The sequence below is a fragment of the Papaver somniferum genome, chromosome 2 (assembly GCF_003573695.1).
Source record: "Papaver somniferum cultivar HN1 chromosome 2, ASM357369v1, whole genome shotgun sequence".
Lineage (NCBI taxonomy): Eukaryota > Viridiplantae > Streptophyta > Magnoliopsida > Ranunculales > Papaveraceae > Papaver > Papaver somniferum.
Genome location: NC_039359.1, coordinates 115,933,939 through 115,957,868, shown reverse-complemented (window position 1 = coordinate 115,957,868; position 23,930 = coordinate 115,933,939). Strand labels below are relative to the sequence as shown.

The following is a 23,930-nucleotide window of genomic DNA, read 5'->3' as shown; positions in this document are numbered from 1 at the left end:
TGTTCTTCGGGAATATAAGTCTGGTTTATGAATTGGTTCCTGTTCACCTTGATTTATCAAAAGACGGAACAAAACTCGTACGTATATCTGTGGGAGACAGATTTATTGATAAGCACGTAAGTGCAACATTTTTACTCCCATATTTATACTAGCTAGGTCTCGTTAGTTATCTAATAATATCGTTTTAAGTTAATTACAGAAGTTACAAGGAAATCCGATCACGGGAAAGATAAATGACTAAAGGGAGACAAAATGGTGTTTGCTACAAAATCATGTAAACTGTCGCTCAATGCATCAAGGAAACATGGCCTCATTATCGTGGTCCAATTTATTATTTGCTGAGGATGGTCGCACCACCAATGCCTCATCGGACCAGAAGTTCGAATGGTGCAAGAAATTCTTTTGCTTACCAAGCACGTGAAACTCCACTACGGAGTAAACAATGAGTGACTACGTGGAAACTCCCTCACCACATTTCTTTGTGAAATGTACAAGACATAGTTTGTTGACTCTGTTCCTTATTCATTTCTCCTAGCTGCCGTTACAATCAAAAGAGATCGATTTTGAGCAATTTCAGAGATGGTTACCACTGCCAATCAGTGAAAGAAGATGGTGCGAGTTTGAAATGAAGTTGAGCTCGATCTGTGGTGTTTTGGAGTTTAAATTTCAACTAATTTTCGTTTCTTCCGATAACAACAGATCTGGGGTTCTCGGTGAATGGTGTTTGGGGGTTTTTGATCGAGCTTGAAAGGTAATGGAAGAGGGTTCTTATAAGGTCAGAATAAGGGGTGCAGTGATTGAATTTGGATGTGAATCAGATTGAGCTTGGGGTGCAAAGTATATGGGTGTTTGACAAGTTCTTGGCATGGCATCGATTGTTGACCTTAAAGAAGAAATCAGTTGGCTTAAATGCAAGCAGTGGTGGTTTTACTGTGAGTTATTCTCGAGCAGGTCAATTGAGTTAAATCAATACAGCACCAACAATTGAAATTGGGGGTTCTCGATATGGATTAAGGACTAGATTCAGTGAGAAGAGCAAGAAGCTGATGATACAGGATCTGTGGTGTTTTATCTCTTACTAGCAATGAAATTGTGGTTTGTATGACAACTGATTTGTTGTTTTGGGTTGATTGATTTACTTTCGAATCAAGTGAAGAAGAGTCATGGATTTACATGGAAGACTAAATTAGTGTTGTTGCAATTGTTGTACAACTATGAATGGAGAGGTGTTATTGCAATTGCTGGAGATTGTGCTGGTTGTATGGAGCTTGGTTTTGAGATGGAAGTTGTTTTTGTCTACCTTACAAAGACATAGGAGAAGATGGGAGCGAGCTGAGCTGAATAGTACTGGTGATGGTTGGATTTGAACTGAAATACAAGGTGGGCTTGATGTGTTTGAGAAACTTTCGCAGTCAACTCAGTTGGGTGATGATTTAGAACGATTTTTTTGGGGACCATGGGTTTTTGTGGGGGACCATGGTCCTATTAGGCCACCTACCCTATAGTTATAAGGGATGTCCTAAAGCATTGAAATGACTAACCTACCCTTAACCTAATTTAATTTAAAACCAACCCAATAACCACATATATATATATATATATATATATATATATATATATATATGTATATATAACCACCTCCTCCTCCCACCACCACCTCCCACCATCGCCGATTACCACCACCACCACCTCCGATTATCACAACCACCAACCACCGATTACCACCACCACCACCTCCAATTATCACCACCACCAACCAACGATTACCACCACCACCTCCGATTACCACCACCACCAACACTATATATATATATATATAGCTTAATTTAAAACATTAACAAAGATATTCTCACAAACCCATTACTTGTCATTCGTTTTTGGCTGAATAAATGAGAAGTAATCATTAAAATGAGTTGAAAATGAAAGTTGCAGAGAGGTTTAATGGAGGGTTTTTTTTTCAGAGAAAAGTTAGGTTATCAAGAATTAATTTTTTCTTAACCGAACTCCTTGTATTAGAACAACACAAGTCCGTAAGTTCGGTTCCTTCGCAAAATAAGGATATCACCGAACTTTAGTTTACGAAAATAATGAGAAGTCCACAAGTTCGGTTCGTTCGCAAAAATGTTAAGTTTTCTTTGTAACCGAACTCTACCTTTGAAACTTCGTAACCGAACTCTACCTAATTCGCCAAGAAATAAATTTCGTAGTAACCGAACGTTTGCCTAATTGCATATATGCATATATAAGCCCAGTTCGGTTGATTCGCAAAATATGTTGAAGTTTGCGAACCAACCGAACTTCTAACACTAGGTTACTTTTAACCTGCAGTTCGGTTGGGAACTTGGTTGCGTTGAAGTTTGCGAACTAAACGAACACACAAGATGTACCCAAATAAATTGTTAAGTTCAAAGTTCGGTTACCTACCATTTTATCCTAAGTAACCGAACATTACACTGTACGACCAAAACCTCCATTAACGAGCGAGTTCGGTAACCTGCGTGTTTGGAAAACGTAACCGAACTACACTTTCAGGTGTGTTCGGTTACATGTTCTTGACATATGGTAACCGAACTGGCCCAAATCTACATAAAAAATTTCATTTTTTTTTTGAAAGTTTGGAGCAATTCAACCAACATTATCTGAGTTTGAAGCCTACCTGGGTACCCAAATACCCTTCCTCCGGTTGTGATTGGTAAAATTCATCGTTTTTCATGTTTTCCTTCTTCATCTTCTCTAACTTTACTCTCTCAATAATTCTACTTCTTTAAAAAAAACCATCTGATTTTTTAATCTCACTAATTATCTTTAACTTAATCATCTCACTAATCATTACACTAACTATTATTAACACTAACTAATCATCACCCAAAATTAATCAGGAGGGTAATTTAGGTATTAATATAAATATCTAGATAAGGGGTGACCTAGATTTACTTCTAATGTCTTTACCCAAAATAAAATCATGGTCCCCCCAAAAAAACCATGGTCCCCAAAAAATCGTTCATAATTTATAGATGAACAGAAGATGGAGCTGGATGCAATCGGTGCAAGGAGTGGCCAGATTTTGAAGTCCTGGAGATATGGGTATTGGACTGGGCTTGAAAGCAATTATCTGTATGGTGTTGGAAGGGTTCTCAGCACCTTATATATATCCAGTTACAACAACAGGAGGAGGGGGTCGTTTACAGGGAAGAAACTAGGTTTTGCTATTTTGGCCTTCTGCAATTCATATGCTTTACTTGTTATTATATATATCATTTTTGAAGGATTTTAAGAAAACCATGTCTAGCTAAATCCCTTACTAGGGCGAAGAATGAACTTGTAGATTAAATTTGCTTGTGTTCTAAAACAAGGGTTTCCATCATTTTAAGCTTAATGATAATTGTTTGATTTTCTCCCTAATGATTTGTTTTCTATTTGATTTCTCATGTTCTATGCCATGTATAGTCCATTGTTAGATTGATAGAAAACTCTCATTGAACCTTGATTATAATTGATTCATGAACACTCTTAAGACTATTTATGCCATGTATAATTAGTGCTTAGAGTTTATACTTTAGGTCGAGAACAAACATAGCTTTTGATAATTCTTCGATAAATCTTAAATGTCACATCTTCCATGTACTATCTAGGTTTGCTATTATACATGAGTTTAATGAGATCTCTGTGAAAGATATAAGTGAAACTTATCCTACAACGGATTCCTTAGCCCTAATACTACCACATCCTTGATTTACAATCTTTATAAATTTGCTTTATTTACTCGTCAACTTATTTTCTTAGTAAAACAATATCTGAAATATTGCATCTTGATTAGTTAGTTCTTGATATTAATTAGTAGTATTTTCACGCTCCTTGAGGGAACGAACCACATTTGTTGTTGTCTACATTTTCGACACCGTGCACTTGCGGATAAACAAAGTCAGTTTTCCGACTTATCAAATTTTTGTCGCCGCTGCCGGGGAGTGGCTGTAAAGTACTCTCTGATTGATATCATTGATTTTCTAGTCGTAATTTAGTTTTTATTTTTGTTTTTCTTTTAGATTTCTTTTAGTTCCTTTTTACGTAGCTTGTTTGATTATCTTTAGGTACCTTAGTTTGAAGAGCGCAGTTGGAATATCTCCAAAACAGGCAGAAAAGTAAGTCTTTCGCGAAGCTTTGCAAGGTGAGTTTAGACTGAATTCTGCATTTTGTTAGCATATGCAAGATCTACTAAGTAGTTGGGATAGAGAATAATTATTCGTCTTGTTAAAGTAACCCATTACACATGACGAGAACAGATGATGAGGGTATGAACCCTCCGATTAAAAGTTTGAGAGACTATATGTACCCTACTAGAGTCTCTCAACTTTCTTGTATTATTTTTCCTACGACCACAACAACTTTTGAGATTAGAGCAAGCACCATTCAAACACTTCATAATTTCTATGGTAAGGAGAATGAAAATCCTTACCACCACATTAGAGATTTTGTAGAATTTTGTGGTACAATGAAATTCAAGGATTTAGCTGACGAGTATCTCAAACTTATGTTGTTCCCTTTTTCCTTGAAGGATAAGGAAAAATCTTGGCTGAATGCATTAGCTCTTTCATTAGTTAGCACTTGGAATGACATGATTAATCTATTCTTGTATAAATTCTTTCCTAGGCAAAAAATTATTGTCATTCGTCAAAAGTTGAATAGTTTTTCGCAACAAGAAGGAGAATCTCTTTATGATTATTTAGAGAGGTTCCATGATCTCTTGCTACAATGTCCAGACCATGGATTTGATACTCCTAGGATCACATTGATTCTGTATGAGGGATTAGATTTCAAAACACTGACTTCGGTAGAATCACTTTGTGGTGGTAATTTCCCTGATAAGAGTGCCGAAGAAGGTTATAAGTTTTTGCATGAAGTAACCGAAAAAATTCAAGAGTGGGAGGATAGAGAACCCATAATGACTATTAGTAAGGGGTTCACAGAATTGTTAGTGAATTGGACTCTGAGGCCAAGATTGGTGTTGTGTTACGAAGACTTGAGTCGTTAGAAAGAGATGCTAAAATCAAGCATGTTGAGTCTGTTACACATACATATTCCATTACTGATGATTTTTCTAACCAAAGAATTTCTAGTTTGGAAGAAAGTATGAGTTTGTTTATGCAGGCTACTTAAAGATCTATGGCGAACTTCGAGCAACAACTAGATCATATTACTAGCTAGTTAAATGAGCGAGACAAGGATCAGTTCCCGAGTCAAATACAGCTCAACCCCAAGGGTTCTGTTGAGGTAAGCACATCTAGTGTTAAGCCTACTCATCATGTCCAAGCCTTCTCTACCCTAAGAAGTGGACGGGTTGTGGATAACCATGTTCGTGATGCTGAGGAGAATGTACAATATAGGAACCTGCCTACTATTACACATGTTACTCCTTCAACACATAAAGAAGACAATGAAACTGAGAAAGGTAATTCTGAGATTTCTTATGTCCCTCGTGCTCCTTTTCCACAAGCATTACTACCTCGTAAGAAATGATTTATCCCTAAATGACATCTTAGAAGTGTTTAAACAGGTTCAAATTAACATTCCTCTCTTAGATGCCATTAAACAAATTCCTTCGTATACCAAGTTTCTAAGAGATATGTGCACTGTGAAACGAAAATTGAATGTACATAAGAAAGCTTTCCTTACTGAACAGGTGAGCTCGATTATTACACAGAAAACTCCACCCAAATTTAAAGATCCAGGTTGTCCTACGATTGCTTGCACTATAGGTGAACATAGGATTGAACATGCATTGTTAGATTTAGGGGCCAGTGTGAATCTCTTGCCATATTCTGTGTATGTTCAATTAGAACTTGGTGATTTGAAGCCCACTAATGTCACTCTCCAATTGGCTGATAGGTCAATTAAAATTCCTAGGGGAGTGGTAGAAGATATTCTTATACAGGTTGAAAGTTTTGTTTATCCTATTGATTTTATTGTTTTAGATACTCAACCTATTTCTAATACTAGTGGGTATATTCCTGTCATCTTAGGTAGACCTTTTCTAGCTACCTCAAATGCGGTTATCAATTGTCGCAATGGAATCATGGAGCTTACTTTTGGAAATATGAAAATGGAGATAAATATGTTTAGCCTTTAAAATTCGTATGCGATTTCTGAAACTTGTGAACATGTATGCATGGTTAATGGTGTGAATGATTATACTCACAGTTATAATGAGAATCTTGAAAACATGTCTGGAAACTTTGCAGGTTGTAAGGAGTTAACAAAAACTGAATCATCAGATATTTGCTCATCTTGTTTTGCCAAGCCTGATGAACTAGTTTTTCGTGAGACTAGTAGTAGTTTTCAAGATGCTTATATAAGTGTGAAACATATGGATATTGGTCAGTTAATTCACAATAAGAAATTAGAACCAAAAATTGTTTGCTTAGCCCCTTTGCCAAGTCCTGTGATCTTGTGCTTATTGACATTGCTAATGCATTGCTCCCTCCTAATCTAAAACCCAATTGGGAGTCTCCACTGGGAATCAAAATTGGTAACCATTCTGAACTTATTGTTTATGGGAGTGAGTTATTTATGGATTCACATATATTTTTGGGTGTTTATAGTGCTTGCAGGTTCATAGTTGCAGCTGAACTTGTGTGTTGGGTGATCCCAAGCTTTTCAGGCTTTACATATATACTGGCAGGTTACTGTTATGCATCATTGTTCACTTTGTTTGAGATTACTTGCTGCGCGCAAGCAGGGAACAGACATCATTCGCTTTGTGGGAGTCAACCCATCAGTTTTGTTCTGTTTACTCTATCTTCTATTTTTGTTTGCCTCTTGTATATCGCATTTTAGAATTTCCCACCTTAACTCTACGTTGGATGACTCAATTACATTGAGGATAATGTAATGTTTAAGTGTGGGGGAGTGGTTAAGTATATATAGATTTGTGGTAGGCATTCATTTTCATTATGAATTTTCAAAAAAAAAAAAAAAATTGCATAACATGACCAGTTGTTGAGCGGGTCTTAAATTTTTTTCCTTCGAACGATATGACCAGTTGTTGAGCGAGTCATTCTGATTTTTTGTCTTTCCGTTTAGCGGACTTCTCTAAACCACTGTTTAGTGGTTCGTCTCGTTGTTTAGCGGACTTCTCTGCACCACTGTTTAGTGGTTCGCCTCGCTGTTTAGCAGACGCATATCCAGTTGTGTAGCGGATATAATTTTTTCTTGTGTTGCTCGGGACTAGCAAAATGTAAGTGTGGGGGTATTTGATAAGCACGTAAGTGCAACATTTTTACTCCCATATTTATACTAGCTAAGTCTCGTTAGTTATCTAATAATATCGTTTTAAGTTAATTAAAAAAATTACAAGGAAATCCGATCACCGGAAAGATAAATGACTAAAGGGAGACAAAATGGTGTTTGCGACAAAATCATGTAAACTGCCGCTCAAGGCATCAAGGAAATAGGTCCTCATTATCGTGGTCCACTTTATTATTTGTTGAGGATGATCGCACCATCAAAGCCTCATCGGACCAGAAGTTCGATGGTGAAAGAAATGCTTTTGTTTACCAAGCATGTGAAACTCCACTACGGAGTAAACAATGAGTGACTACGTGGCAACTCCCTCACCACATTTCTTTGTGAAATGTTTTTTTTTTAATAAGAAAGATGACATATATCAAAAAGAGCTTACATAAGAGTTTTATCCTGTTGGATCAAAGTTTGAATCCATTCAGGAGCATCTAAGAAATACTGAAAGCAAACAGATTGGGATCTTGCAAATTTAACTAGACTGTCAGCTAAATGATTTGCATCCCTGTGCACATATGTGGATAACCAAACTGAAAAAGAATTAAGCATGTCTACTACATCATTTATTAAGTTTTGTGTTGTCCATTTCACTGCTGAATGAGAACCATTTACTGCATTGATCACGTTCAGGTAGTCTCCTTCCAAGTGCACCTTTGTCCAGCCTTTCTGCTTAGCCCATAAAAATGCATTCAACAAAGCCTGCGCCTCAGCCTGCTCAGGATCTATTGCACTATCTGCACCTCCTCGCAGTCCATCACAGTTACCTGTAAAATTTCTCGCCATTAGTGCCCATCCAGAGTAGCTATTACAATCAACAAATGAAGCATCAAAGTTTATTTTGATCATATCATTAGTTGGTGGAGACCAATGATGTTGCCTTTGTCTAGGCAGTTGATTATTATTGGAATGTAGTGGAATTAAATTCCATCAATCATTCATCTGCATATTAATGGCATTAGCTACAGCATCAATATTAGGGTTTACTACATCAAAGTTTTTAGCACATCTTGTATTCTAAATAGACCACATACAAAAAGCCACAATTTCATACTTTTTAAAATCCAGCACTGCAGAGGAATTTCATTTCTCATTTCTCCTAGCTGATGTTTCAATCAAAAGAGATCTATTTTGAGAAATTTCAGAGATGGTTACCACTGCCAATCAGTGAAAGAAGATGGTGCGAGTTTAAAATGAAGTTGAGCTCGATCTGTGGTGTTTTGGAGTTTAAATTTCAACTAATTTTCGTTTCTTCCGATAACAACAGATCTGGGGGTCTCGGTGGATGGTGTTTGGGGTTTTTTAATCGAGCTTGAAAGTTAATGGAAGAGGGTTCTTAGAAGGTCAGAATAAGGGGTGTAGTGATTGAATTTGGATGTGAATCAGATTGAGCTTGGGGAGCAAAGTATATGGGTGTTTGACAAGTTCTTGGCATGGCATCGATTGTTGACCTTAAAGAAGAAATTAGCTGGCTTAAATGCAAGCAGTGGTGGTTTTACTGTGAGTTATTCTCGAGCAGGTCAATTGAGTTAAATCAATACAACACCAACAATTGAAATTGGGGGGTTCTCGATATGGATTGAGAACTAGATTCAGTGAGAAGAGCAAGGAGCTGATGATACAGATCTGTGGTGTTTTATCTCTTACTAGCAATGAAATTGTGGTTTGTATGACAACTGATTTGTTATTTTGGGTTGATTGATTTACTTTCGAATCAAGTGAAGAAGAGTCATGGATTTACATGGAAGACTGAATTAGTGTTGCTGCAATTGGTGTACAACTATGAATGGAGAGGTGTTATTGCAGTTGTTGGATATTGTGCTGGCTGTATGGAGCTTGGTTCTGAGATGGAAGTTGTTGTTGTTTACCTTACAAAGACATAGGAGAAGATGAGAGCGAGTTGAGTTGAATAGTACTGGTGATGGTTGTATTTGAACTGAAATACAAGGTGGGATTGATGTGTTTGAGAAAATTTCGCAGTCAACTCAGTTGGGTGATGATTTATAGATGAACAAAAGATGGAGCTGGATGCAATCGGTGCAAGGAGTGGCCAGATTTTGAAGTCCTGGAGATATGGGTATTGGACTGGGCTTGAAAGCAGTTATCTGTATGGTGTTGGAAGGGTTCTCAGCACCTTATATATATCAAGTTACAACAACAGGAGGAGGGGGCCGTTTACAGGGAAGAAACTAGGTTTTGCTATTTTGGCCTTCTGCAATTCATATGCTTTACTTGTTATTATCTATATCATTTTTGAAGGCTTTTATGAAAACCATGTCTAGCTAAATCCCTTACTAGGGCGAAGAATGAACTTGTAGATTAAATTTGCTTGTGTTCTAAAACAAGGGTTTCCACCATTTTAAGCTTAATGATAATTGTTTGATTTTCTCCCTAATGATTTGTTTTCTATTTGATTTCTCATGTTCTATGCCATGTATAGTCCATTGTTAGATTGATAGAAAACTCTCATTGAACCTTGATTATAATTGATTCATGAACATTCTTAAGACTATTTATGCCATGTATAATTAGTGCTTAGAGTTTCTACTTTAGGTCGAGAACAAACATAGCTTTTGATAATTCTTCGATAAATCTTAAACGTCACATCTTCCATGTACTAGCTAGGTTTGCTATTATACATGAGTTTAATGAGATCTTTGTGAAAGATATAAGTGAAACTTAGCCTACAACGGATTCCGTAGCCCTAATATTACCACATCCTTGATTTACAATTTTTATAAATTTGTTTTATTTACTCGTCAGCTTATTTTCTTAGTAAAACAATCTCTGAAATATTGCATCTTGATTAGTTAGTTCTTGATATTAATTAGTAGTATTTTCACACTCCTTGAGCGAACGAACCACATTTACTGTTGTCTACATTTTCGACACCGTGCACTTGCGGATAAACAAAGTCGGTTTTCCGACCTATCATTTATCTATTCAATAGAGTTTTATGTGTGATACAAATTTGTTTATCAAGTCTTCGACTTTGGGTCATAGCAACTCTTAGTTGGGGGTGAGATCATCTAAGGGAATCAAGTGCGCAGAATCCGGCGTGGTTCTAGAGGCGTAAGGAACGCAACTGTACCTTGATCAGTGTGAGATTGGTTAGGGCTCAACTACATTCCAGTCCGAAGTTAACTTGGAGTAGGCTAGTGTCTGTAGCGGCTTAATACAGTGTGGTGTTAAAATCTGGACTAGGTCCCGGGGTCTGCATTTGCGGTTTCCTTGTTAACAAAACTTCTAGTGTCTGTGTTATTTCTTTTCCGCATTATATTTTGTTATATAATTGAAATATCACAGGTTGTGCGTTGAATCAATCAATTTGTAAATCCAACCTTTGGTTGTTGATTGAAATTGATTGATCCTTGAACATTGGTCTTTGGTACCGTTCAAGTTATTTCCCCTATATCCAATCGAGCTCGCAAATTCCTATTTGTTTGATTGCGGATTGAATTGAGATATGACTCTTTGATATACTTTTCTTAAGATTGAGTCTGACTGTCTAGTTGATTCTCTTGAAAGTATATTGGAGTTAGTCCATACAGATTGCTAAGCGAAATATTGGATGAGGTTGTTAGACCCCCACATTTTCAGAAGTCCAAATTCTAACTACTATATTAGGACTCTTTTTTCCAAATTAATATATAAAAGGGGGAAAAATTCACATTTTTTTCGCGAAAATAAAAGAATAAAATTAAATTAAATCTGCATATATTCTCCACCTATTTAGTGTAATTGCCAAACCACACCAAATCGAAAATACATCGCCACGTACGGGGCGAAGCCCCGCGCACACCAAATCAAAATCGCCACGGGACGAGGCGAAGCCCAGCGCACACCAAGTTAAAATAAATAAATAAATAAATAAAATCTGCACATATTCTCCACCTATTTAATGTATTTGCCCCGCCACACCAAATCAAAAATACATGGTCACTGGGCGGCGCAAAGCCCTGCGCACACCAAATCAAAAATGCATAGCCACGAGCGGGGCAAAGCCCCGAGCACACCAAATCAAAAATGCATTGCCACGGGGTAAGGCGAAGCCCCGCGCACACCAAATTAAAAGAAAAATATTCCCGGTGCGTAGCACGGACACAAATCTAGTTTTCTTTAAAAGCTTGTACTGCGCTCTGGGAGTCATATGCATTGGGGGAAGTACGGTTTAGTTCAAAAATGGGTTAAAAAGTACGGATTAGTCCATCCCGAGTTAACTAGGTACAGATTAGTTCAAAAGTTATTTAAAATATGGAAAATAACCATTCAGATTTACAATTTAGTCCAAATATTTATAGTTTAGTCCAAAGTGATTCATGATGATGTCAGCAACTTTAAATAATATAAAACTAATTAAAAAAGTATTATATTTTTAACCGCTTGTCCAAAATTCTCGAACTTTATATATTCGGAAAGCTCTCTCCGGGATTTACAAAAAGAGTACCCATATGACTATATAATTTTCAGTTTTTAAATTTTTTAACTTACACTGGTGTACATCTATGTACACACATCTGCAAAATCCAACATCCTTGGTAGCCAACAACCACTCTAGTCGACACAGACTGACAAAACTATCAACCACGCCAAGCTCTAGTTGATTAATATCCGGATCTATAGAAGTTGGTTTAGCAGTTAACCTGCATCAAGGACACACGATAAAACATAAGAATTTGCATCTTGAAAAAGAAGTGATTAACCTTTCACCAACAACCACATAAAAAATAAAGTAAAAAATGATTAAAATAAAAGATTAGTCATTTACTGACTTAAAGAGACAGAATCTCTTTGGTCCTAACTGCATAAACTTAATATGGCTTCAAAACATCCCAGTACAATGATTCATTAAACAATTGCAACTCTAATATTTACACAGAATAGGCCATATATTAGTATTACAAAAACTTAGAAAATCCAACATCCATACCCATAAACACATGCCATATATTAGTGAGACAGGACAATGGTGTACAAATTATGTACACATCTACAAAAACCTAGAAATTCCAACATCCATACCCATAGAACAAGCCATATATCAATCAGACGGGACAATGGTGTACAAGTATATACACATCTACAAAAACCTAGATAATACAATACTCATACCCATAAAACATGTCGTATATCAATGAGACGTGATAATGGTGTACAAATATGTACACATTTACAAAAACCTAGAAATTCCAACATCCATAACCATAGAACATGTCGTATATCAAAGATACATGACAATGGTGTAAAATTAGTACACATCTACTAAACCTAGTAAATCTAATATTTATACTTACAAAAAGTGCAATATATTCGGGAGATGGACAATGGTGTACAACTACGTACACATCTACAAAATCAAGAAAATACAAAGTCACAATTTGTATACACATATAACTTGAATGGTCTACAAAAACCCCAGTAAAGCTACCCGTATTCAATAAACATAATATAGAAAACCAAATTATACCTAAAGTGTTTGAAGGCTGACATATCATCCAGATAACTACTAAGGTCAATTATACTCCAAGTTTAGAGTTCAATTGCGAAGGTTTTTCTTGTAAAGCTCACTTGAATGCTAAATAATTTGTCTCAACTGAAATTCCCTAGGAAATCAAACAATTTAGATAATAAACTTAAAGATAAAGAAACTTACGCTAGTGATATCCACCATTTATAAATAGATTAATCAAAAGGTAATCATCTCTATGTCATATCTATGTTCAAAAGTCTTCAGTAACTGTGACCAAGTGATTCATACATCTGTTACAAAAAAGATTGTTGTCAAAGGTATATCAAGGTCTAATACGGTTTTGTACCATCAATAGGTGTACAATTATATACACATCAATAAAATCCAGAAAATCCAACATCCATATCTACAAATTAAGCATGTCATATATTCATGAGACAAGGCACAAGGTGCACTAGTTTGTAAAATATACAATTTGAATCTTCTACCAAAACACCCTATCCATATTGAATGAACATAACATGGAAACTCAGGTGGATTTGAACCATCAACCTCCACAAACCTTGTGATATCCTTGGACGCTCTACCATTTGGAGCTTATGAGTCCCTAAATTTGATACATATAACCAAAAAATATTAAAGTCAAAGGTGCACTAAGGCATAATACAATCCTACACCGTTAATAATTAACAGGTGTACAAATATATACACATTAACATGTGTATAGCTATGTACACCTTAAGAATCAATACGTGTACAACTGTCTGCACATTAGCAAAAAAACGTGAATGTTTTAGAGATGATCTTTAGAACGATACATTTAATTATTTAACTCGGACTAGTAAAACTTTCATTAGAACCATTACGCAATATATGTCAAACATGCCCGTTAAGCAAGCCCTTTGTTTCCTATAAAATATATAACGAAAAAAAACAAGTAAGGGAGAAGTTGTTATTTTGTTACATGTGGCCAAATGCAACATACACACTACAACACTAAATGCAAGGGTCTTTTGCTTTGTGTTAGATAATGAATCATCAATTGGAATATATACCACTCTTGTCAAGAAAAAAAAAGCTTGAGTGCATCATAAAATAACTCAATTTAGCATATAAATTGTGATGGCAATATAAAATAAGTACAACTTTATTAACTAATAACAAATACAACTTCAGAAAATATCTTACCTCAACCTCCAAGCAATATGTCTGTATAGAGACACGAGACCTTCCTACGTCATACTCTAAAAGCTTCCGCGAAGATGCTCCAGACGCAACAGTAACAACCTTGTGATGGGGAAAGAGATGTCAGGAACAACATACATGATAATTATGACTAGATGGCAAAAGAGATGTCAGGAAAAACATACATACTTGATACTAGATTGAGGCTTCAAGCTGTAACTACTCCACCACGCATGCTTCACGCCGTCCCCACAGTCCTCACAATTATTATACACTAACATGATAAAATAAAAAAGTAGATATTGGTCGATAGTCATTGTTGCCCCAAAACGGAAATCGAAGGAAAATAATTGACATGAAATCAGTGTACCACTAGCATACGTAGTATGGATTATGGAAGTAGGGTGGACTCAGTCACTCAAATAATGCAGGTCACATGTCTAGCAAAAACAAAAAAAAAAAAAACAGAACAATGCGGCTAACATGACTCACATCTATGTATTTTGTTACCTTAAAAGAAGTTGAACCCACCATTAGAAGTCTTTATAGTGAAGTTGATAAAAATACATGTTGTATTTTATCTGACTTGAACAAAATTTGGGCTAAAGAAGCTTTAAATCTAAACAAATTGTGGTAGAATAGAAAAATAAGGGGATCCATATTCGACTAGATGTTAGACTGTTAGTGATCAAACGAGAGCCAAACTGTGACAAAAACTTGCACAACATCCACAACAGATTATGTAGAAGTGTAGAACTGTAAAAACCCAACAGTACAAATCCTTATAGTGAAACCTGATAACTCTTCTCTGGCAAGTGGCGCGGGCAGTAGTAAAGCATAGACGAACAATGAATCAATCTCCAACCACTCCAAATGAGGTACAAAGCACGGATATCTTATTCATGTTCCCACTTCTCCCACTTGCACAACTTTTCAAACAACCTACAGTAATATGTTTCCTTAAAAGAGGTAGACTGCTTTAGGATATATGACGTTATCAGTCTACCATTTTGTAGTAAATGTTTTGAATAATGATCTGTCTTCTTTTTAGCATGGCATTGCTAGAGCTCAAAAAAAGACATTATGACCCATTCATTCACTTTTATCCTAGTCTAACTTTAAAAATACAAACCATAGCACAGTAGCAACCAATGTACCACACTTTAAATTTTTCTAGTTCTTCTGCATACGCTAGCCCACCGTGCAGAACAATTGTCTCTTTTCTTCTTTGGTTAAAAATAAAGATCGGTTGAAACTGGAGATGTGACCTCACTTTTTGGTCTGTCAATGTGTATATTAGTGTACCAGCGAGCATGTTGACGGTGTCTAGTCTAGTGAGGTTTTTACTCTTGCAGGTGAAAACACTTTCTCATCCACTAACACGTGAACAACCGAACCCTTTCCATCACCACAATATGCAAGTTGAATAAAGCGGCCCAAGCTGACGGGAATTTGTTACTCTTTATTGTCATAAGCTAACTACCACCGTTCGTACAACAAACTTATTAGAAAAAAAAGTTAAAAATTATTTTTTTCTTAATAATTTTTTTTTCTTTTTATTAATCATCATTATTTTTTTATAGACAAAAAGGCACCCCAAAGGTATATTATTGAGATGAAAGATCAAGGTTACAAGAAATGTTGGGCAGCCTAGCGACAAGCTGGGCATCCACATCTTTTTGAATAATAATACCCATTCTGTGAAAAAGAGAATTACCAATTTTATAATTGGCGTCAAATCTAACAAAACAATTCCTCGGACGCTTTAAAAAAATAATAGTGTCTTCACTAAGTTCACCTAAGGTAGTGAAGGCTAAAACTTGGAAGCCATATCCATGCGTTGTACATATTTCATAGTACTTATGCAACTTTCGAGACACGGCAGCAGAAATAGCATGACCTGGAGTGAACGAGTGGGTTCTAGCGCTTGTAAAAGGAGAGATCCCCATGACGTCGAAGCAACCGTCTTTACCATCAATCCAGTTGTAGACAAGTCTGCTGACTTTAAAGATTTGGCACTGTTGGAGAGGAATCCCAATGACACTTCCTTCCTAGCGGCAACTCCGTTCTTGTATCATATGTCAGCAATAACATCCCTAAACATATCATGCCTAAATTTGAGACCCACTTCACTCGCACAATGTAGTGCGTGATCACCATATTGGTCCATGGGCCTTGCACAAATGGAACACAAACTTTCGGCCTCAAAGAAAGGTATGCCTAATCGGTATTGGAACACGACATTAAATTGTCTTGGACCGACAACTTGGTTTAATCCGACGATAGGAATTGCCTTTAGGAAATCCATAGCATGTTTCACCTTGTTGTGCTGCCATAAGATAGCTTCTCTGTCAGTTAAAGTAAAGTTTGAGGGTAAAGTTTCCTTAACAACATCAAAGTACTTGGCTGCCAGGGTCTTCATGAAATGTGGGGCAGCGTCATTGATATCGAAGTTGGAAACTGGAGTACCACAAGCTTGTGTAAAAATCTGCGGAGCATATTCGAAACTGGGGCTTGGAACTGAAGGGGATGCAAGCTTTAGAATGTTATGTTGTAGGTGCTGAGTTTGTGCATACGAGGCCAAGTAACAATATTTTCCGGTGTCAGACATGGTATAAATACCAAAACCACCATATTTAATAGGTAAGGTGGCTAGCCGTTGCTGCACCGGACAAAAACCAGCACCATCTCCCACCACCAGTTGACGTAAATATTGGACAAGATGTTGGTCATAAAGAGAAGTCGCGGTCTGTATGGTCATAGGATTGGTAGTTCGCAAAGTGAAGTAGAGTTTAGAGACGCCTATACAGTTGCGTAATAATAACAACTCACATTGTGTGTCCTGAAGCTGTTGTACTCTGGTCATCAAGTGTACAGTCTTCTCAACTTTGTTGACCACCATATTGCTACAATATTGTTGATCCAGACTGACAGGACCTCCCAATAACTTCACACCAAGCTCAGGCCTGCCAATGTTGGGAGGGAAAACATCTTCTAGATAGCTTCTAGGGTCAGCTGACGGCCAGAAGATCTCAGTTTTATTAATGTTCAAAAACAAACCTCTTGCAGGGCCTCCTTGTTGGATAATCTTCAAAGCCTTTGCCACTTCCAAAGTATCGCCTGCAATAGTACCATCATCGAGGTACCAGGCGTGAAAATCCAATGCACAGTTAGATGCAATCTTGATGGCGAGAGGATGTAGAGTTAAAGCAAAAAGCAGGGGACCAAGTGGGTCTCCCTGTTGAACACCATTAGCTGAAGAAAGTACAAACTCATTGTAGTAAAGTCTTGCAAGGTTCGAGTAACAAAACTCAACCAATTTTGAGATATTGGGACAATGTAAAATGACTTCTTTTAGCATGGCTGACCTGTCGACAAGATTGAAAGCATTGGTGAAATCAACCAGCATCATAGTTTGAGTTGCATAATCCCCTTTCAATTCCAGCAGTCTGTTGGCAGCATGTAAAATACCTTCACCACCACAAGGGGTTCCCACTCCAAACTGGAAATCTCCTAGATATGGAGCTAACTTCTTGCAAGCTGAAGTGGCAGCAAGTTAGAACATAATCGTCTCCAAATGGTTCCCACTTCAATAGGATGCACACCTACTCCTGGCTTGAGTAACGGTATTAATGGAGCACTGGCAATAAATTCAACAAGAGATGGAGGGCATTTACCACTTAACCACAAGTTAACTACACATGCGATTGAATGCAGTAGCTCATCTGAGATTACAGCAGCGGCACCACTGAATGCATCTAGAAGATGTTGCGTCCTAAGGCCATCCCTCCCACATGAGGTGCCTTTGGGGAAGCTCTTAATAGATGAGAGTACAACATCTGCATCAACAGCTAATTCAGGAATAGAATTATCATGTGCAGGGATAAATGGAGGTGGTGCAGGGGGGTGTTTTAGCATCAAGTCCTGTAAGGTTTCAGGGGTGGCATGTGCTAAGCCATCAGAAGAAAGCACACGTATAGCAGCCGTGTAATGTCCATAGCTAATCTTTTTCTTACAAGCTGCAATATTGGCACTGACCTTTTTCGTCTTCTTGGATGTTTTGTGGATGGCTGCAGATGGCTTGGAATGACCCGACAATTTGTGAACCAAGGTTGCACATCCATTTGGCTCTCTCCATACATTCAAGGACTGATTGATTGCAGCAATCTGCAGTTTCTTACGTGTGCCATACCTCTCCTCACTAGAACAATTGGGTACATACAGGTTGAGTGTGCAAGTGGGTAACAACAACAGTTGAATCCATGCCTGTAAGTCCCCAGGTTTTGCAATCACCTTATCCAAGGCTGATTTTAGGACTCGAGAAAATTGTAGTCTACAGGGAGGGGATATACTTACAATGGTGGTAATTCTTCTCTGAAAAACAGTATGAAGCATGTCCAAAGTCAAGCCAACTACTGCATCATTCACACCAGAACTGCTAGATTTCACTGCAGTATCAGACACACCACCAGCCTGTGGCTTCAATACACCATGAATAAGGAACTCAGCATCATGTCCGCTAAAAGGACCTGCAATAACATCTTCCTTATGTAATTTTGATGTATAAGCCTTTTTCCATGCATGGATGTGAAGGCATTTAAAGCACAGCCACATCTGCATGTCAAGTAAGACCTTTTCCCAAGCAGCAAAGAAATTAGGATTAGTCTGTGCACGTGCTCTGAGATTTCTTTATCCTTCTCTGTGGGGAAATGCTTATCTGATACATGGCGATAGACGACACTCTTAGCATAACTCCTTCCACAAACTCCACCTCCACATCCATCAAATCCTTTGAATGGGCAAGGAACCTTATCACCCTGTGAGGTTGATGTTGATGGGAGTTTAGATGGAGGTGAGGGAGGAGATGATGATGTGGTTGCGAACTGAGACGATGAAGACGAGACCGAAGGTGAATCTACAGATGCATCATTGCTGCACTGATGAAACTCATTAGCAGTTTGATTAACACAACCTTGAGGGATGGAACCCAAGCATTGTGTCTGACCAGACCTAGTAACCCTTGGCATAGTAATTCAGAGAAACTAACAACAATAACAGCAGGCAATACCTCTGAAACTCAACAAGATTGCGATAATATCAATTGAATTCGTAAACCAAACACAAAGAGAGAACCAGAAGACAATTAGGACTCAAGGAATGAGTAATTAAGAGTTCAAATTAGATAAACAATCCCAATTGAACCCTTAAAATACCATTCATTGATACACTAATTAAACAACCAAGAAGAACAGGATAATGTCCCAATGATGAACAAAAATCCCATGTAACTGCTTATGCACACACACAACTCTTGAATATTCCTCCTGCTACAGCCAATCACACACACAGAAGAAAACAGCTTCGACAACAAACAACAAACCCCGCTGCAGATTCCTAAATACAACAATCCACAACCCAGATTCTGGTTCCTCAACCCACATAAATTAAAAACCACAGCTACAAACAACCACAAAACCCCTACTCTCAATTCTGCAAAACTGAATTATGAAGATTGAAACACTTAATTTGAAAGACCACCAGTAATAACAAGACCCAGCCACAACAACAACTTCAAACCTAACCTTCAAAAACCCTAATTATCCCAATTCACCCCAGAGGATTGAGAATTAGAATACTTAAAACCTCTCCCTTGCAATCAAACCACGAAACCCACCATTAATTCAACATCAATCTCACACAACTGCCAATCTTTTCTAAAAACTAGAACCCTAATTTTCACAGAACCACATCTATCAAACAAAAACAAACCCAATCCAAATCGACTCTAAAAACTTCCTAGATTCAACAAAACTCACTACGTTTGTATGAATCACACCCTGAAAAAGCCCCAACTTGTAAATTGAATCTCGACAGAGGGAAGAAGAAAAAAACAGAAGAGAAGAAAAAAAAAAACTAAAAGAACTCTACCTTCAATCGACGAATGAGAAATTCAAGTCTTCAAAACCTTAATTGGAACTACAGAGAAGAATGGTAGAACAACTAATTGAATCATCAAAAAAGTGAATCTTCAAAACGCCGAGAAGAAGAAAAACAAGAGAATATTTCTTTATTAATTTTTTTAATTATTTCTTTTATTATAATAAAAGAAAAAGTTATTAAAAAGTTATTAAAAAATAAAAAGTTATTAAAAAATAAAAATAGTACAATAAACTACTCTCTTGAATTTTTCCACTGAAATGCATTATTAAAATTTTGGACCATCTCCAACATTCAAGCAACACATTACCACGCCCAAAACTTTTCAAAGTATGAGGACCACTCAAATAATGCGGGTCAGATAACTCACATCGATGAGTGTTGTTACCTTTCCTAATCATCATCATGATGCACAATCATTTTTTATATAATTATTTTGCACTTGGTACGCCTCATACTAGTGATAATCATTCTTAATAATCATTTTTTAGATAATTTTTTTCTTTATCTGCTTTTATGTGTATGCAAGTAGGCTCGGTAAATTGACCATGTCACATTCATTTTTAGTTGTCTCTGAATTTTAAACATAGTACCATACTCCTCACTTGTGATAATGTAAAAACAGTGATTGCATATGATCTCGCGTGTGGACCCAAAATATCTTCATTCCCCAAAACATAGCAACACACTTTTTTCACCAAAACCATACGGAAAATACTGACGCCTAACAAGAATTAGGTGAATTATTGATATTAAAAAGAGAAAAATGACATGGTCATTATCGAGTAGAGGTAGAAGCATGTAGTGATGAAGGATCTGGAAACATGCTTGATAAAACTAGTACAATCATTAATATCGTAGGTGAATTATTGGCCAGTAGCTACATTGTTTTTTCACTAAAATGTGTAAACATGCTTTTTTCACTCAAACCATATAGTATAAGAAAGATATACCATTAACGATGCGCAAGAACAAGTGGGCGAATCATTGAATATTAATGACCGTCGATAACTTCAATAATATACAAGTAGGTGGGGCAGTATGTACAGTGGGGATATTCTGACTACTGTATAGTATACTCTAGAGACTAGAGAGATGTTGAAGGTAAAAAAAAAAAATTTGACTGCCATCTGTTTCCTGGCATAAACTAATGTCCAGATTAATTTTCTTACCCAACCATCCACACTAAGGTGGTGTTTGTTTGTAGCTGACTCATCTGAGTCGTCTGGATCTGAGTGAAATCACCTGACTCATTTGGATCTGACTCACTAAGGTCTGAGTCAGAAAATATGTTTGTTTTGTGAGTCAGATCTGACTCAGCTGAGTGGATTTTTTTGGACAGAAAATGCCCTTGTGCACATTTCAAACAACTTGTTCACTACCAGTTTAACAACCTAAAACTTCAACCTATGAGCAAACTTTAGCTATATGAGATTTTTAATTCCATAAAACAACTTCTCTAAACAGAAGTTAATTATATTAGATTTCACTTTAATAAATTACATTGGCTTAAACTTCTCAAAATAAATTACACAAAAGTTAATTGCTCGGATTTTTTATGTAACAGAAGTTTTATGTAACATCACAAATTGCTCACTACCAGTCTAAACAACTTCTCTTTTTGATGGAATTAAACATTACCAAACAATAAAATCTAAAGACTTCATTCCTACAAGCATAAAAGAAGCAGAAGCAACAAAATCTAAAGGAGGCTAGATATCTCATCACGTAAGTTGTTCATATATACCTGCTCTTGTCGTCCAAACAGACGAGGTGCATTTTCTTCCGTTTCCGCTTCCACTTCAACTTCCACCTGTGTCTCATTCATATCAAATGTCCCATTCTCATATTCTTTAAATAGCCAATCATCCAATGCATTACGACGTAGAAAGTTATGTATTGACATGCAAGCAATGACGATATCTCTTTGAGTCTCAAATGAGTAAGAAGGCATTTTACTTAAGACGGGAAATCTTACTTTCAATACCCCGAATGCTCTCTCAATCACATTCCTCAATCGAGCATGGGCTTGATTAAACTTCTCCTCTTTTGCTGTTGGAGGTACTCTTCGATAATCACCTATCCAATACCTTATGTTGCGATACGGACACATAAACCCCTGTGTATGAGAGTACGCAGCATCACATAGATAGTATTTTTCTGCAAATTTTCAACAAAAACATTATGAAGTTGAACAAAAACATTATGAAGTAGTACTGGTTACTAAATGACAAGCCAATATAATCAAAATAAATTACACAGCTCAATGGAGCCTAACATAGGATGAAACCAAAATGATTAGCAAAGGGCACAATGAATGATGAATGATGAGAGACTGGGTATGTATCTCTTATTTCTTTATAACCAAGAATACAAACATTCAGATGAAACTGTGCTTAAGGGATATTACCAACAATAAATCCTAGTTGCCCTCTTTGTAGACAATTTTGACAAAAGCCTTATTCACCTTTCTATGAAATGAGGGTTCTTTTGTTTTTGCTAATTCACAAACTTTATTAATTGATAGCCAAAAGACTACAAAGAAGATAGCTAAAATAAAAAAAGCGGAAGACAAACAAAGAAATCCACATCAGACATCTCTACTCTATCCTTGCAGAAATGCAGATCTGAGAAAGCTTACACTTTAACTACAACATCATATATTCTAACACTGGTAAGTTTGGTGGGTAGTTTAACAGGTGGTTCAAAGAACAGATTCCCCATCCCAACAGGCGCAGGGGTGGCCTGAAATAATCTAAGTAGAGTTCGATATTGTGATCAATTGATGAACACTGCACACAGCCTAAGATGGAAAATACTTGGACTGAATGTTATAATGGCAGCATAGTTTATTTTTCCTACAATTCAAATATATAAGAACGCAGTGCACAAGAATCTAAATAAAAATGAGTAAAGAAAACAAACCCAATGCAGAAAAATTGGACTTAAAATAGAGATATTACCTGGTGGAGGTAGAGGAAACTTGAAAGATGGATCACGCACTGCCTCGGTCAACACTCTCGAGTCATGAGCAGTGCATTCCCATTCAACCACTACATACAAAAAGTACATATCCCAATCACATATCGCAAGCACGTTTTGGCTACATTCTCCTCTTCCCCTTCCTCTATACGGTGTTTGCTTCTCGACTGGAATACTGGCACTAATTAGAGTGCCATCCAATGCACCAACAGCACCTTTGAAAGCACCTTCTCTAAGACGTTTATTCCTTTTAGTTATAGCTGGCTTATCAAATACATTTGGTGGAGGAACTAGGACTTCAGCAAACCATTTCTTCATAGCAGTCAACACTTCATGAAAATACTTACTAACTGTTTCACCTGAATGTTGAAAGTGATATAAAATTACACGATTCCTACAATTATGCCCGATTGTGTATAGAAACATTGCCATCTTCTCCTCTACTTCTAAATACTTGCTATCCTCTAAAAGTCCTTTGGCTCGGAATTCATTGCATAATTGAATAAAAGGAGCCTTAGTCATTCTCAATAGGTTGTACATATTCCTCGTATTTCCTTCTAACAGATCTTGGGTGAAAGCCTTTCCCGTTAAAGTTGACTTCTTGTACTTCGGGCGTACTTAGCCTTTTTAAGTTGCTTCACTAACAAACATAAAGCTACCAGTTGAGATAGTAAGGTCTTCATTTTTCTGAAAACAACAAGTAGATGGAAGCATTATGAAGTAGTAAGCCTCTGAAAAATAGAGGAAGGCATTACACAACCACATAAGAAAAAAAACTACCAATCTCATGGCCAAGGAACCTATCAAAGTTAAACTCATTTCATCTTAAATCTCCACTAACAGGTAACAATAGTACTCTAACCACGTACTAGTCTAAAAATTTAACTATCTCCACTAAACATTAAAATTTACGATCCATATCCAAGGACTTGGTTTTACCATCACGACATATTTGACTCGGTGCTTTCTGACTAATAATATTCAAAAAACTCATGAAATATGAACCATTATCCCCGCCTTTAGCCATCACGTCAATTCCATCGGGGCACATATTCGGATGTGTAAT

At 36.9% G+C, this 23,930-nt stretch overlaps 2 protein-coding genes across 2 annotated transcripts; both read right to left on the bottom strand.

Annotated features, from left to right (window-relative positions):
* Positions 1 to 17,442: 17,442 nt before the first annotated feature.
* On the bottom strand, positions 17,443 to 18,597 carry LOC113348896. Its single transcript, XM_026592792.1, has 2 exons — positions 18,302 to 18,597; positions 17,443 to 18,211 (listed from the first exon to the last, which is right to left on the bottom strand). The coding sequence occupies exons 1-2, from the start codon at positions 18,563 to 18,565 to the stop codon at positions 17,471 to 17,473; spliced, it is 1,005 nt and encodes a 334-aa protein (XP_026448577.1). The 5' UTR covers positions 18,566 to 18,597; the 3' UTR covers positions 17,443 to 17,470.
* Positions 18,598 to 21,545: 2,948 nt separating this feature from the next.
* LOC113351802 (putative nuclease HARBI1) lies at positions 21,546 to 23,386 on the bottom strand. Its single transcript, XM_026595734.1, has 3 exons — positions 22,846 to 23,386; positions 21,630 to 22,042; positions 21,546 to 21,551 (listed from the first exon to the last, which is right to left on the bottom strand). The coding sequence occupies exons 1-3, from the start codon at positions 23,384 to 23,386 to the stop codon at positions 21,546 to 21,548; spliced, it is 960 nt and encodes a 319-aa protein (XP_026451519.1).
* Positions 23,387 to 23,930: the final 544 nt, after the last annotated feature.